Source organism: Coturnix japonica, chromosome 5 (assembly GCF_054131305.1).
Source record: "Coturnix japonica strain WE chromosome 5, WE-NBRP24, whole genome shotgun sequence".
In the NCBI taxonomy this organism is placed as follows: domain Eukaryota; kingdom Metazoa; phylum Chordata; class Aves; order Galliformes; family Phasianidae; genus Coturnix; species Coturnix japonica.
Window position 1 is genome coordinate 52,927,340 of NC_140667.1, and position 14,955 is coordinate 52,942,294.

The 14,955-nt window shown below is 43.0% G+C and overlaps 1 protein-coding gene across 3 annotated transcripts; it reads right to left on the reverse strand.

Annotated features, from left to right (window-relative positions):
* Nucleotides 1-6,232: 6,232 nt before the first annotated feature.
* On the reverse strand, nt 6,233-14,950 carry AP5M1 (adaptor related protein complex 5 subunit mu 1). 3 transcript variants are annotated; one of them, XM_085549634.1, is made up of 8 exons: nt 14,846-14,950; nt 11,040-11,595; nt 9,298-9,525; nt 8,608-8,747; nt 7,988-8,073; nt 7,768-7,883; nt 7,412-7,508; nt 6,233-6,439 (listed from the first exon to the last, which is right to left on the reverse strand). In XM_085549634.1, exons 1-8 carry the CDS (start codon nt 14,902-14,904, stop codon nt 6,357-6,359), a joined length of 1,365 nt encoding a protein of 454 aa, XP_085405760.1. In that variant the 5' UTR covers nt 14,905-14,950; the 3' UTR covers nt 6,233-6,356. The 3 variants fall into 3 exon arrangements, 2 of the variants coding, with proteins under 2 accessions (XP_085405760.1, XP_015721356.3); XM_015865870.3 differs by having other exon boundaries at nt 10,950-11,595; XR_014946836.1 differs by lacking the exon at nt 7,768-7,883 and having other exon boundaries at nt 10,950-11,595.
* Between the last annotated feature and the right edge of the window lie 5 nt (nt 14,951-14,955).

The window sequence follows — 14,955 nt, forward strand, 5'->3', positions numbered from 1 at the left end:
TCATCAAAGCTCAGTTTTCTCCCACTCGTTGCTTTTGTGGAGTTCATGCAGTCATGGTGGTAAACACATACAGCAGCCTAAAACCCTCCCTCCTGATTTTCACTGTATCACAAGGACATGCAACGTTATATTCACCAGAAAGACCCTAAATGCTCCCTACAGGCTATCGTGTTACTCCAGATTTTGGCATTTCTCAAAAAGGATTTCTTTCTTAAACCTGCGGCACTGCAATGGCTCTTAAGAAGCTGTTACTGTCTAAAGTGTAAATCCCTCTTAGTTTGTGTATCATTGACCCAATGAAGTGCAATGGGGCCGCTGATTATTTGGGGGGGGGGGGTGGGTGTTCGTGTGGCTGCTGCTAGCAAAGCGTTGTGCTTGGAAATGTACAGGAGATGGGAGGAGAAAAGGAGGGGATGAAGTCAGGGTTGGGGGGACCCCCTTATAGGAGGTGCTCACTTTTTAGGAGAGGACTAAACACACACACAGTGTGTCTGGTGAATGGCTTAAAGGCTGCCTGCAAAATGTAGAAATCCCAAATTCAGACTCAGCTCTGCAATAAAATATATACATAGCTTAGCTTTAGGAGAGTGATCGAATAGACAGGGAATACTTCGAGGCAACTACTTAATATCTAAAGATGGGCAAGATCCTAAAAGTGGGAATCGTTTATTTTTCTCCCCCTCTCTGGCATGTAATCAGCTTTTACATACAACCAACCACCCTAAAATTAGGCGGCTCAGAGTGAAAATCCTGGCAGCCTCTTTTACCAAATGGAAAATCCCACGGATGATATTGTCCCTCCCTTCCACCTGCAGGAAGGACACCCAGCTCTGTGCACAGCCGTGCTGACCCAGCCAGGTATGGACTGGGACCTCCCTGCTGCTGGGGTTCGGTGCAATGTGATGTAGCTTCTGCAAAGTGATGCAATGATTCGGCAAAAAGACAGCGTGATGGAGAGGGGGAAAGCAAAGAAAAACTTAAGTCTTGCTTAAGGTTCTGAGTGGCCTGAAACCTTTGATTTTTAGTGAATGATTTTTGTAATCTCTCGTGATGTGTTTTCCTTCCCATAAAGGTTGTAGCACTGCGCCTGTTCTCATAGGGCTGCAGCTGGAGAAGGAGAAAAGGGATTTTTAGCTCCCCTCACAAAAAAGAAGGGCAAGGCAAGTTCTAAGGAACAATATTTGAACAGATTGAATGGGGAAATGTTGTGCCTTATAGGATTTTCAGAAAGGAAGGATCGTTTACATGTGCCATGTATGAATCTGATATAAAGCAGCAGCTTTGAACCAAGCAAGGAAAAGCCCTGCTGCAAAGCATGGCCCCAGTTGGGTCAAGTAGCAGAAATTCCAGCTGGCTGGAATGGGAATATCTCCTTTCTGCAGCCGGCATCCTGAATCCTTATTGCTAAAGAGCAAGAGGAGCCGCCGGTCCCGTTACGTAAGAAACAAACCCTATTTGGCATTCAATTGACTTTCTAACTCGGCAGACAGGACTTCACATCTTCAAATACTGAAAATAGATTGCATTCTTGGCCCTCGCTTTGAAAGGTTGGGGAGAATAAGCGCACACCCTGGTCGTGTTCTGGTGATCTCGCTAATCTCAGTTGCACTTTGTCAGAACGAGGTAACTGGTCGTTAAGTGAAATACCTTAGATCAAAGGGGGATTAATCGCCAACTGAATCCGTGCTGAATAAACCTGTCATTCAAGAAAATTATTTCCACTGAACTTAGCAGAGGATTGAAGGTATTTGCATAACAGGGACCCGCGTACTTCAGCCAGGTTAAAAGGTTCGGAATTCATCCAGTGTTTAGCTTTTTGGCTCCTTTGCCTTTCAGCAGCCCTGTACAATGGTTTTTAATCTGATAATGCAGCTAACTATCTAAATGATGTCAGAACAGGAAAGTATTGCAAAGTTTGGTTGAGGGATGGATCAATTTCACTTTCAGTAACTCCTAAATCTGATTTGTTGGAATTTAAGATGTAATCCTTAAAAAAAAAGTCCCTTAAACCGGAGGGCTGTTTATTAACATCCTTTTTTTATTTGACCTTTGTCTTAGAAACAACGCATCTTGCCTGCTGCCTTCCCCAGGGCTCTCCACGTTCATTTGGCAGAGCTTTATCCGCGGGGCTATAAGCGATGACCGCGTAGCTGTGCGCCCACCTCACATACATATATATATCTGTGCAAGCAAATGCATAAAACCAGATTTTCAGGACATTTTTCTTTCCCCCCAGCCTGTCTTTCTGAGGTCCCAATGAAGTAAAATGTAAGGGAGGTGGGCATAATAATTACATGACTATACCCAAAGGGCTTCCATCGTTTTCCAACATCAGCCAACTTCTGTTCTTGTTGTGCGGTTGTGCTAACACTTTTAAGCCTAATGAATTACTTACATTTTATCATGATATATATATATATATATTGTGGACAATCCATTCACACTGGAAAGAAGAGGCTTTTTGATGGCTGTAAGGCGATGGCTCCATAATCTGTGCTGTGAACATTGGAGAAAGCAGTTAAAAATGTAGATTTCTGGTAGGTGCTTTCTCGTTGCCTTCCATTTGCAAGCCCTCCCACCTCTCCCACCTTTTGGACATCAGATTTCATAATCAGATTTTGGCAATAAATGGAAGTCAGCCAATTCTGCATCTCAAATGTGCCTGACACCATTCATTCTTTGCGAGGGCGCAGTTCATATTCATTGCAAACTCAAAGCATCTTTCAAGTTAAAAAGAAAAAAAAGAAAAAAAAATTGCAAAGAATGGTTATCAAAGAAAATGAATAAAATCCATATTGAGATAATTTTTTAGAAAATGATTGAAGTTTTAACCCAAGAAAGGACTCTTAGAGTTTCTTATAGCTTAGAATAAGAACGTGTCAATCACGATTAAGCTTCTGGAATTGGAATCCCTTTGAAATGCAGCTGTTTCTTCTTTAATTGTGGCAGCGGACTCAAAAGAAAAGAAAGGTCCAGCCTTAAAGATGAGTAAGGAATACAAAATAGCTCAGGATTAGTTGTGGAGTTCAAAGGTCGCTAATTACACTAAGGAGTTCCCAGACACAGGGAAAACATTAAACAGGTCACCTACCAAACGGGAAACAGACTTTGACTTCAATAATAATAATAATAAAAAAAAACACATTAGAAAAAGGATCCTGAAGAGACAGGTTTGTAGAGAAAATCAAAAGTACCGCAGTGCCACCAGCTGATCTCCATAGGGAGAAAATGGGCTGGGTTGGGTTCTCAACTGCTATGTGTTGCCAAGGAGGGCACTAAGTGTTTTATATGTATATATATATATATATATATATATATATATATATATATATATATATATATATATATATATATATATATATATATATATATATATATATATATCTCAGCCAGGTTACTTGGAAGCTCCGTGAAGGGGAAGGGAGAAGGCTTTTGCCCTAAAATGTGGGGTTTTTGGTTGTGCTGTTGTATACGAGTCCCTCAAAGAAAACTCCATAGGGATTCAGCCTTCCCTGTCAGCTCTCAGCTTGATTTGCAAAGGGTGATCCAAGGAGCAGGTGCAGCTTGGGCAGGAAGCCCTGTGTGGGGCTATGAGGGAAGGTTTGGGAAGCAGCTGCCCCTCCCTGGTAGGGCTCAGCAATCCTGCTGCAAGGATGCTCATGTCTACTGAAAGCCTTCTGGGGACACATTGCTGTGTGCTCTGTGTTGTGGATGGAGCTGACCCTTGGTCCTGTGGGTGTGGGTACAGGAGGGAGAGACGGCACCTTTACTGGCTGTCTGTTCATGGGGGAAAGAATTCATATTTTTGGTAAAACAAAGCCTTTTTTTTTTGGTCTCATATCCTGCTCCCCTGCATGAATCATCATTCTATTCCTGTGCACGCTGGTGTACAAACTGGGATCTGATGGCTGATTCATGTCTGAAGGCTGCAGGGATTGCTTGCTATGGTGCTCTCAGGACAGACACAACCTCAAAAGGGCTCTCCCCCTTATCATTGAATTGTTTGAGTTGGAAAGGACTTTTAAAGGCCATCTGGTCCAGCTCCCCTGCAATGAGCAGGGACACCACAGCTCCATCATGTGCTCAGAGCCCATCCAGCATGACTTTATTGTCTCCATGCCTGGGGCACCCACCACATCTATGGATGATACCAGGCATTTTGTGCATGCTGACTGCTCAGGAAGTTCTTGCTGTAGGTCTAACATGGCCCAGATCCAGAGCTCTGAAGAAAAAGGAGCCAAGGGACAGCAGAAGGTGATGTGGGAGATGGTGACAGTAAAAATAAAACCTGGGGAACTCCAGGCATGAGAGAGAGAGGACCCAACAGCAGTGAGAGGCTATGCAGAGTAGTTCAAATAGACTGCCCAGAGGAATGGGGTTTTCTAAAGCAATAGGGTGAGAGAACAAGGGTAAAAGGAAGCAGTGATGAAGGAGGCAGCAAATGAGGTGAAGGACAAACATGGGCTTCCCCACAAGCTGTGTTATGCCTTGAAACTCAGCAGGGCTTGTACAAATAGGACAAAGTGTGGCAAATTTCTGGGCAGGCGTGAACAAACGGAGGAAAGCTGCTGTTCAATGTTTAATGCTTTGTTGTTTCAATGTTTACTTGTTAACAAATGGCCAAAGTATTAACTAGCACTGGGAAAAAAATAGGAAAAAAAAGAAAAAAAAAACCAACAAAACAATTAAAATGCAGAGGAGAGAATAGATAAAGAGGATGAAGGAAAAATAGCTGCTTAAAACTTATCTGAAGTAATGGGATTTACCTGAAAGTACTTCAGGAACTGGCAGAGACCATCTTGTTGGTATCACCAAATACCTTGTTACTTGGTGGGAGGAAAGGTAAACAGAAAAGCAACTAATTACCTTTAAGATGAGCGGTGATACTCAGCAGCCAGCACACATTTGACACCATGGATCCCAGGTTGTGGAGACAGTTGGTGTCTCATACATAGGTCTTGGTGATGCATTGACTTGCCATGACTGACATGACCAAAGGCTGAAGAGATGTGGTTGTAATGACTAATGTTAGGATGTTCCCATGGCCTGGGTAACTATTGCTTCTCAGCCCTTGTGCCCTTAGAGAACTTCCATGCAAACTCTGTTTCTTTCCACACCTTCCACAAAGTGTTCAGGAACACAGTTGGGATTCCAAACATGCTTGATGAAGGCTCCCCATCACCACTGCATTGGGAAGTCAGCCAGGTTTCACTGTGCTTAATGCATTATGCATGGACTTTAATGTCTTAGAGATCTGTTGCACCATTTCTGCTATCCTTACTACATAAAGGTGAAGTTTTATCCAGAAAGACTGTTTGGTCCTATTTAGAATCAAAGAATCATTAAGGTTGGAAGAGAGAGCTAAGACAATCTAGTCCAACCATTAACCCACCACCACTATAAACCGATGTTACCTGGCATTCATTCACATCACCCTCACAGGCATTCAAGGCCAGGCTGGATGTGGCTCTGGGCAGCCTGGGCTGCTGGTTGGTGATCCTGCACATAGCAGGGGGTTGGAACTTGATAATCATTGTGGTCCTTTTCAACCCAGGCCATTCTATGATTTTATGACTTTATGATTCCTGACCAGCACAGCTTGCATGCTCAGGCCCAGGTAATGACCTCCAATGCTCTTCTCCTCTGGCCAGGGGTTTGGGCTGGTTGGGCTTTAAGGTCCCTTTCAACCAAAGCCAGTCTAAGATTCTATGATTTTTCTCATGGGCAGTTTAAAAGCCAAAACCATATGCTGAAATTCTGCATTGAATCATGGAGAACGTGACCTAAACACTTCTAGAGATGTCTGGGCAACCTGTGCCAACACCTCAGCATATTATTGTAAAAAACCTTTTCTTTATATCCAGTCTAAGCCTCCCCTTTCTTGGTTTGAAATCCTTTCCCCTTGTCCTATCAGAACAGCCCCTGCTAAAGAGTCTGTCCCCATTTTTCTTACAGCCTCCCTTTAAATACCCAAAGGCCGCTCTCAGGTCTCCCCAGCGCCTTCTCTTCTCCAGGCTGCACAGCCTCAGCTCTCTCAGCCTGTCCTCGTAGGAGGTGATCCATCTCTTGGGTTACTGATCACTGTCAGACCAGTCAGTATTGTCAGTGCTTTTAGGTACCTATTCTGTACCACTTGGTGTTAGAACAGAGAGTAAAACTGGTCAGGAAAAAACTATTTCAAATTATCTTCCCTAAGCTGTTATCCAGGACTAAACAATTTAAAACCAACATATATAATTAAGTGAAATGATTTATTTGTTTCTCTAAGAAAAGAGCAGGAACAAATTTATTTTCATGGTATTGTGGCATTACTTTCATTTGCTATTTCACTTAAATACAAAAATCAATCAGTCGCATTAGTAATATAAGCTTTTGTACATGGTAGGTGCCGATGCTTCGGAATTCCAGATGTAATAATCAGATGAAATCAGTTCCCGGGCTAAAAACAATAAAACAAACAAGAAAAATAAGCATTACAGAGTGCCTTACAATCAGCCATTCCTTCAACCAAGTTAAGAGATTACTAATCCATCCTTACAAGTTTACAGAAAAGCCATAATGGCCTCCTTAAACTCTAAGACTCTTACTATTATTTGAAAATTATTTCTGATAATAATACATTTAAAGTCTCAGCTCCAATTACCTTTACTAATGTATCAGTCATGAGCTTAAAATTCAAACAGAGGTTAAGTCAAAAGCAGGTGGATAGCTTGGATTTTGTTCCATGAATATAAATTGCATACTTGACATAAAACATACAGTATGGAAATGATGCTTTTTTAATGTTACAATTTAGGACTGACTGCGACCTGTCACAAAATTAACAGTGTGGATCACAGCTTTTAAAAGGCATCTACACACTTTTAACATGACTGATAGAAGTTGCAAAAGACAGAGAGCAACAAATAGAAATGCCTCTATTAGACAACAGTAGCCAGATTTTATTGGTGCTTAAAGTGTTCTCAGTGTATTTTGGTGCAGACTTGCAATGTTAACTCAAGAATAGGCAGATTGGTTTCTGCTCCATGTCACCAGCAGATGTTGGTATGATGAAACTAAGACAGCAACAGCTGCAGCTTGCATGAAGGAGCTGCATTCTGACCTGCAGTCTGTATTGCCAGACCACATATATCTCCAAATTAAAGCATCCTATGCAAGAGGGCAGACTATGGGAAAGTGTTCTCTGTCTCCCCGTTAAGGTCCTATCATTAGGTAGAACACTGTAAAACATCAGGGGTAATTTAGCACACCAAAAAGGGTCATGACAGACCCTATTCCAAAGGACTTAAATGTGCATTTGTACAACTTTAGTTACATAATTCTAGTAACTGACATCCAATGTATATCCTAAATTGTTGGCATCCAATGTGTAACTGTTTCAGCAAAATAACTGACATTTTTAGCAACTCACATGCAGTGATTTTGGGTTTTCCTGGCACAAAGATCTGAACAGAATGCTGGTCCACGTAACACCCAGTAAGTGTGAAGTCTGGGATCCTAAAATACATCTGCGGAATGAAAGGAAATACACGATCAGATGCATAATGTCACGGTTGTTGTGCAAATACTGGCGACCTGCATTATGTGCTCTTGGTGTGTGAGTGTACCCCAAAGTGACATGATGTTGATTCATGTAAGTTAGAAAAGACTCCACACTGAGGATAAAAAAAGGGGTTAACAATTAAATCTGATCAATAACTTCGTAGTTGGTTTAAGATAATAAAAGTGTGACTACTGAGGCATCTTTTTACAGACACTATGACTTACTTTTACATAAGCTGTGTTGCCAGTGCAAACATAATCAGTTGGGTGCTCTTCGCCTACAGCACCGAAAGACACAGTTCCAGTGAGAGAAACTTCTAAAGATTTAGGGAACTTCTGCCCTAAAGCCAGAAACAACATCTGTCAAGGAATTACACAGCTGTGCTTCCACTAAAGAAAACCAGGTTGGGGAGGAAGGATGAGTGCACAAGAGTGCTGTACTTACCGATGACCCAAACCAGGATGCTCTTCTCTCGTGACAAATCCAGCTGGCCATAACTAACTTTGTACTCTAAATGAGCAATTGGGCCCCTGTAGTATGAAAAAAGAGCAATAAGGCCACTGGAATTAATATTATTCAGTTATTTGTTCATAATCATTTTGTTAAAGCAACAATTGCTGAAATACTTATGTGCGTACAGACAAATCGTATATATCTAAGCACACTGTTAATTTGTGGAAAGAAATTACAGAGCAGGATGAAATCACTGCTTTCAACCTAGTAATCTTCAGTGAGTTGTTGGTATTTTACTGTCTTCAGTTCACTGACAGGTAACCCTGGGCTAGAAACTACCTCAAGACTTAATTCACCTGGAGGTTTGTGGCAGTGTTTCACATGATAAAATACCACAGGGAAACATGATACTTAGTGGAGGTATTGAGAACGTTACTAAATATTCCAGTCAAAAGTCATAAGAATTCCAAGGCTTCCCAACAATACCAAGGTCAACGTCCAGTGTTGGTCCTTTGATGGAGCTCAATCTGTTACGCTGACTTCCAGGAAGTTCATTTTGGGAAGATCACAGAGAAAAGGAGGAAATGTATATGAGATTTCTTTACTCTTACCTGTTGAAAAAGGGTATTCGAGCTTCACAGTACTCAAAAGAATTCTTTATGCTTTCATGAAGCTTTAAGTTTACTGTTATTTTTAAATGTGATCCCTCTTCAATGAGTTGATAACATCCCAAAATTGGTGGAACCGGCACCTGGAGAAAACCATATTCATTCTCAAGACATACCAGCAATATCATGATAAGATCAGCTATATACTGTTTTAATTGCTGAAGTACTTTAGAGACTAACAAACTTACTAATTGCTGATTGGTTTTGAACAGTATCTCTCAAACCCTTTGGGCTGCTCACAATACATAGATTTGTTACATATGCTCTTGACATCTCAGCCTGGGTTCACTTTGTCTAATTCAGGCACTGAGTGGTTCACTTCAAGTATGAACAGTAATGCCAAGCAGTCAAAGGTATTGTCATGTTATGAAAGTGACTCAGATGATTCAAGCCCTGAAGAGCATTCCATTCAATTTACTATATGAGGAGATTTCTATCTCCTTGTATCAGACTGAAAGTAATTTATCATAGAATCATGGAATTATTAAGGTGGGAAAAGCCCACTAAGATCATCAAATCCCATTGTTGACCCATCACTACCAAGCCCACTAAATGATGACCCTGGGTGCATTCAACAACACATGTATTCCTGTTTGAAGACTGGAAAACAACCCGGGTCAGCGATGGCATTACCTGGGAAGTGTAGTAACACAAGTTAAATGACTCTGAAGGAGGAATGAAAGGAAATTTGTAAGGTCCACTATAGACAGAATCATCCAGTGGGTTAACACTGCTGGACATGAGCATGGCAGGGTCAACAGATGTCACGCAATGGTGGACGATGATATCTTGGAGCGGAGAGCCATTAGTCGGGAGATTCAAAGTGAGGGTTACATTTGGTGCAGCTCCCTCGATATCACACTAAAATGAAGACAAAAAGTTATTCTACAATATCTCCTTCAAGTCAGAATTAGATGTTCGAAAGTCAAGCACAAACATTAAACCATCACACTAAAACTGACATTTGTACTGACAAATACTCTCAAAACAAAGTCCCTTTCTCCTTTCTGTACAGCTGAAGCCCTAGCTAGCTGTCTCTTAATTGACAAGTGTGTCGTAGCAAGAAATAAGCCCATAAGCAAGCCAAGGACTTACTGCTATAGCTAAATCATTACATAAACACACTTGGTGTCAGTCCAATTAATTCAGTTACTTTTACATTTGCTTAATGGATTCAAGCATGCTATTAATGGCCACTGTGGTCCTATGCCAGCTTTCTCACAGCAACCATGTGCAGCACAACCATGGTCTCGCCTCTTTGCATGCCAGCTCAGCAGTGCACGGCTCCACCAGGGCTTTCTTTTTATGTAAGGCCATCCACTCTGCAAGATGACCTAGAAACTTGTCCCTCTGAGAACAGGAAGCTGTTCACCCATACAGTCCCAGTCATCATGGCTTGTGTGAAATGACTCAGTTTCCAGAAATGCAGTATTTAAGTTGGCTTCCTTTGAAGGTGACTATCCCACCACTTACTGATTACAATAGCACAATCCACTTTAGAATCACAAAATGGCTTCAGTTGGAAGGGACCTCAAGGATCACGAAGCTCCAACCCCCACCACAGGCAGGGCCACCAACCTCCACATTGATACCAGCCCAGGCTGCCCAGGGCCCCATCCAACCTGGCCTTGAACACCTCCAGGGATGGACGGGGCATCCACAGCCTCTCTGGGCAGCTGTTCCAGCACCTCACCACTCTCAAAGCAAAGAACTTCCCCCTGACATCCAACCTAAACCTTCCCTCCTTCAACTTCAAACCATTTCCCCTTGTCCTGCTATTATCCACCCTTTTCAAAGAATTGAATAGAACATAGGAGGACAGAAAATTACATTTTTGTGTGGTAGGAAGATTAATTAAAAATGCTCAAGCAAAGACACTCAAGTAGAAGACTCAGAAATAGCTTCTAATCATTTATTAGATAGGTGAAAATGAATTAAGTGTTAGCACTACCATTTCTAAGCCTTTATATGCAAAGATGGTATGAAATGTCTTTTCTCTATTTCATTTAGAACTGAATAAATAAAGGTAAAATGCATGCAATGTAGCTACTGATGGAAAGTGAAGGCCTAGAAATAGTTACTGATAAATGTATGAAGCATGCAGGACTAAACAGTAAAGATCAAAATAAAACACACTACTACCACACAAGTCTAATATGCAATAGCTTTCTAATCTTTCAAATTCTACAGTATTAGGAAGTCACTGAGTGAAAGGAAACACGTTTGCTTTCCCAGTGTGCTCACATGAAAAAGAGTGATTAGACTGGCACAATGACTGCTCTCACCTTGCAATTCACAGCTCCATACACCTGCCACATATCCACAACATCTCTCTTGTCATACTGCATACACTTGACTTTTTCAGTGATGCATACATTGACCTGAGGTTTGCCTTTATATGTGTTGGATCTCCAGGCTGGTTGCTTCGCGTCTGTGGGAACAACCTGAATGTCATCAAACGAGCTGCTCAAGCTGCTGATGTTTGTGTTTAAGGGGGTGCCAAGCGGACAGGCCTGTATGATCAAAGTGCGAAGCTGGCTTGCTTTTGCACTCAACTCCGCTTCATTTTTCCGACTGGGAGAAATATAGTCCAGGATGCCAAACAGAAGAGCGAGTCCTTGTGAGAGCCCAGGGATGGTGAGGAGGGGTGGCCGAGGCTCCAAGGCATCCTCAACCAGCGGCAGGCAGGCGTAGATCAGCCCACTCTTCTTGAAGGCCACCACAGGCCAAAGGTCCCCTCCCTCGACACGAACTGAGTGCACTGATGAGTGATCGATTCGAGTGCACGTATCTCGGTGCTCCACAAAGCTCTGGTCATCCGTGAGCCTGAGTTCAAAAAGCATTGCCTTGAGGAAATCACTGTCAGGAGGAACAGCCACGTGTGTTGATCCATTGAGGGCCTCCGCACGTGCTTCAACGGTGGGGTAACGCCTGCAACACAGAAACAAGAGCGTCTCAGTGCTACTCCTCTTTTCCCACTCAAAATACAAAACTCCTAAAAGCAGAAACACATTGTCCCTTTCCTTGCTGACACAGAGCAAAGTGCTGCAATGCAGGCACAATACGTGTTATCTGAGTGATGTTGTGACTGTTCCTTCATTTCATGTTTTGATTTTGGAGTATTTAAGATGTAACCTTAACATCACAGAGACATGGCTTTGTATGCTCTAAAACTGCAGTGCTGCATCAGTGTATATACTCCAGTGTTCTACAGATAATGCTTAAGAAAAAGCATATGATTTTCCTCTGAAGCAGTATCGTCTTTTAAAGGAAAGAGGGGTCATCTTCTTCTCAAGCTAACCTAAACCTATCAAGAAGAATAGAAGAGCTGCATTAATAAATGGCAATGAAAAATTGCTTTTTTATCATTTTTTATTTGAATTACAGACTCCCCTGAGCCTCTTAAATTAAGTCTGATGACAGCCTAACTTTTCAGTATTCATTTTTATGGATTCCTATAGCAGTTACTCATGGCCCCTCAAAGTCATATCATCAGCTGCATGCCAGAGAACAAGAAGAATCACTTTATGAATCACTTTGTAGCCAATCAGTACTCAGGCCATGTGTTCTGCTCAGGCCCACACTTATAAACGAACATAGGGGGAAAAAATACCCACATACATCAATGCCCTCATTTATCCCCCTCACCCCCCATTTTTATAAGTACATTGACATCCTGTTTCTTAAATTACCATGGGCTCTGTAATCCCAGCAATGGGGTATTTCATTTTATCTATGACCTCCACATGTAACGTTCCTGAGCACTTGTGTGGTTCTTATCCTGTTGCCCCCACGTCCCACTTGCACCATCTTTGCTAATCTACAAGAGCAGCAGCCCCTTGTTGCAGGCAGCCATCCTTCCTCATGCTTGTTTTCGTGACTGTGCTTTTTTGTTTGATTCTCAATCATGCATCTAGAGCACCATTTTTTTCCTGTAAGGAAAAGGTATGCACAAGCAGAGACAAGCCAGAGCTATGGGATTTGTAAACAGGATACAGATGACAGCGAAACACCACCCTCCAGTCTCACGTCTGTCTTGAGCAACAAGGAAACAGTGTGTTTTTGCTGCTCACAAACTGACAAGGGCTTCCTGTGCAAGGACACTGATAAGAGGCTGCATGTAACCTTGGTGAGCATCTCTTATTTTTGGCCCATGTTCCCAAAACAAAGGACGAAGAGATGATATTTCAACTTCTTTTTGTCCTTCCATACCAGCCGGCTGCTGGATCTGTCCCCACAGCACAACTACCTCCTCCTCCTCCTCCTGCTGCTGCATCTTCCCAGCTTTAGCTGAGTCATTAGACAATTAATTAGCCCTTCTGATCTCAGTTTTTCACTATTCCCTTCTAGGAAGCGATGAAAACTTATAAAAGATGAAAGTTTCCTGGGCTTGAATGAGCTTTGGTGATTCAAGAGAGCGACCACGCTTGTTGCCTGAATTAAGTTATGATCAGCTCCAAAAAGTGGAATGCTTTGATGTCCCAGATGTCTTCTCCGAGGTTAAAGATCAGGGCTCACGTATCTCCAGCTGAGTGCATAAGTCCCGAAACCAACAGCTTCCATGTGATCTGGCATTCTTTATATTGTCTGCGCGCTTTGTTGAATTTAAGGTCAGTTAGGAGGATAAACTTGGGGTTTCCACTGCCCTATTATTTCCTCTGGGAACTTGAAAGATCTAAGTCTGGAAATCACTTGAAGTATCAAGTCGTGTTTGCCCCTTTTCAAAGGAGCGCTCCCGGCTGACTGTGTGACAAGTTACTTCACAGATCCTTGTCACCAGCCCCCGGCCTCCATGGTGATTACATCCACCGGCTTTGGGACACGGCTTTCTCTTTCTGTGCATGTGTAGAGGGGAGGCCTCATCTCTCAACTTGTAGGTAATACAAGGACTATAATACTAATCCTAAAACAATCAGAGCAATGCCCAGCACGGAGAGCTGGCTGCACCCAAAGATGGACGATGCTCTATTTACTCCTCTTTTTTGCATCCTTTTGGCTTCTCTCCTCAGCTTTACAGAATTCAGATGAATGCTGTATGCTGTCCCACATAGTTTTTTTCCTTCCCCAGCCTACAGTTATTTTCCCTCTTGTTCCTCCCTCAAAGGAAACGGGTGCAATATTGCCCAGACCAACAACACCAGCTTGCTTAGCCTGAAGTCTTACTTAAAGCTCTGCAACAGTTCTGAATACAAAAAGCCTTCCTTTGGGTCAATGTCTCTTTGTATGCAAGGATTAAAACCAAACTGAAAGTGATGTTTCTGTGCTCCCAGTGCAGTTGCAGCATGATGCTAATGAACAGAAAGTGGACACGTGTTCTGCTTGGGTGTCTGGCAGCATTTCCCAACTGCTGCCTTGTGTCCTCTGTCATATGATGACAGCGATTGGGGAGGTGAAATGTTTGCAACGAAAAGAGAAGCCGAGACAGAAAGAGGAACGGGGGGGAAAAGGGAATTAAGTATAAAATGCAGACAGTGTAAGAGGGGGAATAAAAATGAAGAGGAGAAAGCAAAAGAATAAAGAAGAAAGGAAGGAGGGAGGAATGAGGAAGGAAAAGGGAAGGAAGGGGGGAGGAAGGAGGAAAGAGGGAAGGAAGAGGGAAGGAAGAGGGAAGGAAGAGGGAAGGAAGAGGGAAGGAAGAGGGAAGGAAGAGGGAAGGAAGAGGGAAGGAAGAGGGAAGGAAGAGGGAAGGAAGAGGGAAGGAAGAGGGAAGGAAGAGGGAAGGAAGAGGGAAGGAAGAGGGAAGGAAGAGGGAAGGAAGAGGGAAGGAAGAGGGAAGGAAGAGGGAAGGAAGAGGGAAGGAAGAGGGAAGGAAGAGGGAAGGAAGAGGGAAGGAGAGGAAGGGGGAAGAAAAAAGGGAGAAAAAAGAGGAGGGGGAAAAAAGGCAGGAAAAAAGAGAAAGAAAAAAGGAAGGAAAAAAAGAAAGAGAAAAATATTAAAAAATAGATGAAAAAAAGAGGGGAAAAAAAAGAAAAATAGAAGAAAAATAGAAAAAGGGGGAAAAAAAGAGAAAAGGGGGAGGGGGTTTGTGGTGTGAGGGACACAACCAGAACCCAACACTTGATACTCCGCTCCCGGAGCATCCCCAGCGCTGATCCCTGCGATGCCGTTTCCTACACCCCCCCCCTCCTTTCCGCCATGCTCCACCCGGGCAGCACCAACCTCATCCCCCCGCTCTGGTTACCTGGAGAAGAGCACGGCCCGCGGCTCGTACCGCAGCACCCACAGCGCCCGTAGCGCCATAACACGGCACCGGGGGCAGCCGGGCCGGGCCGGGCCGGGTCGAGGCAACCG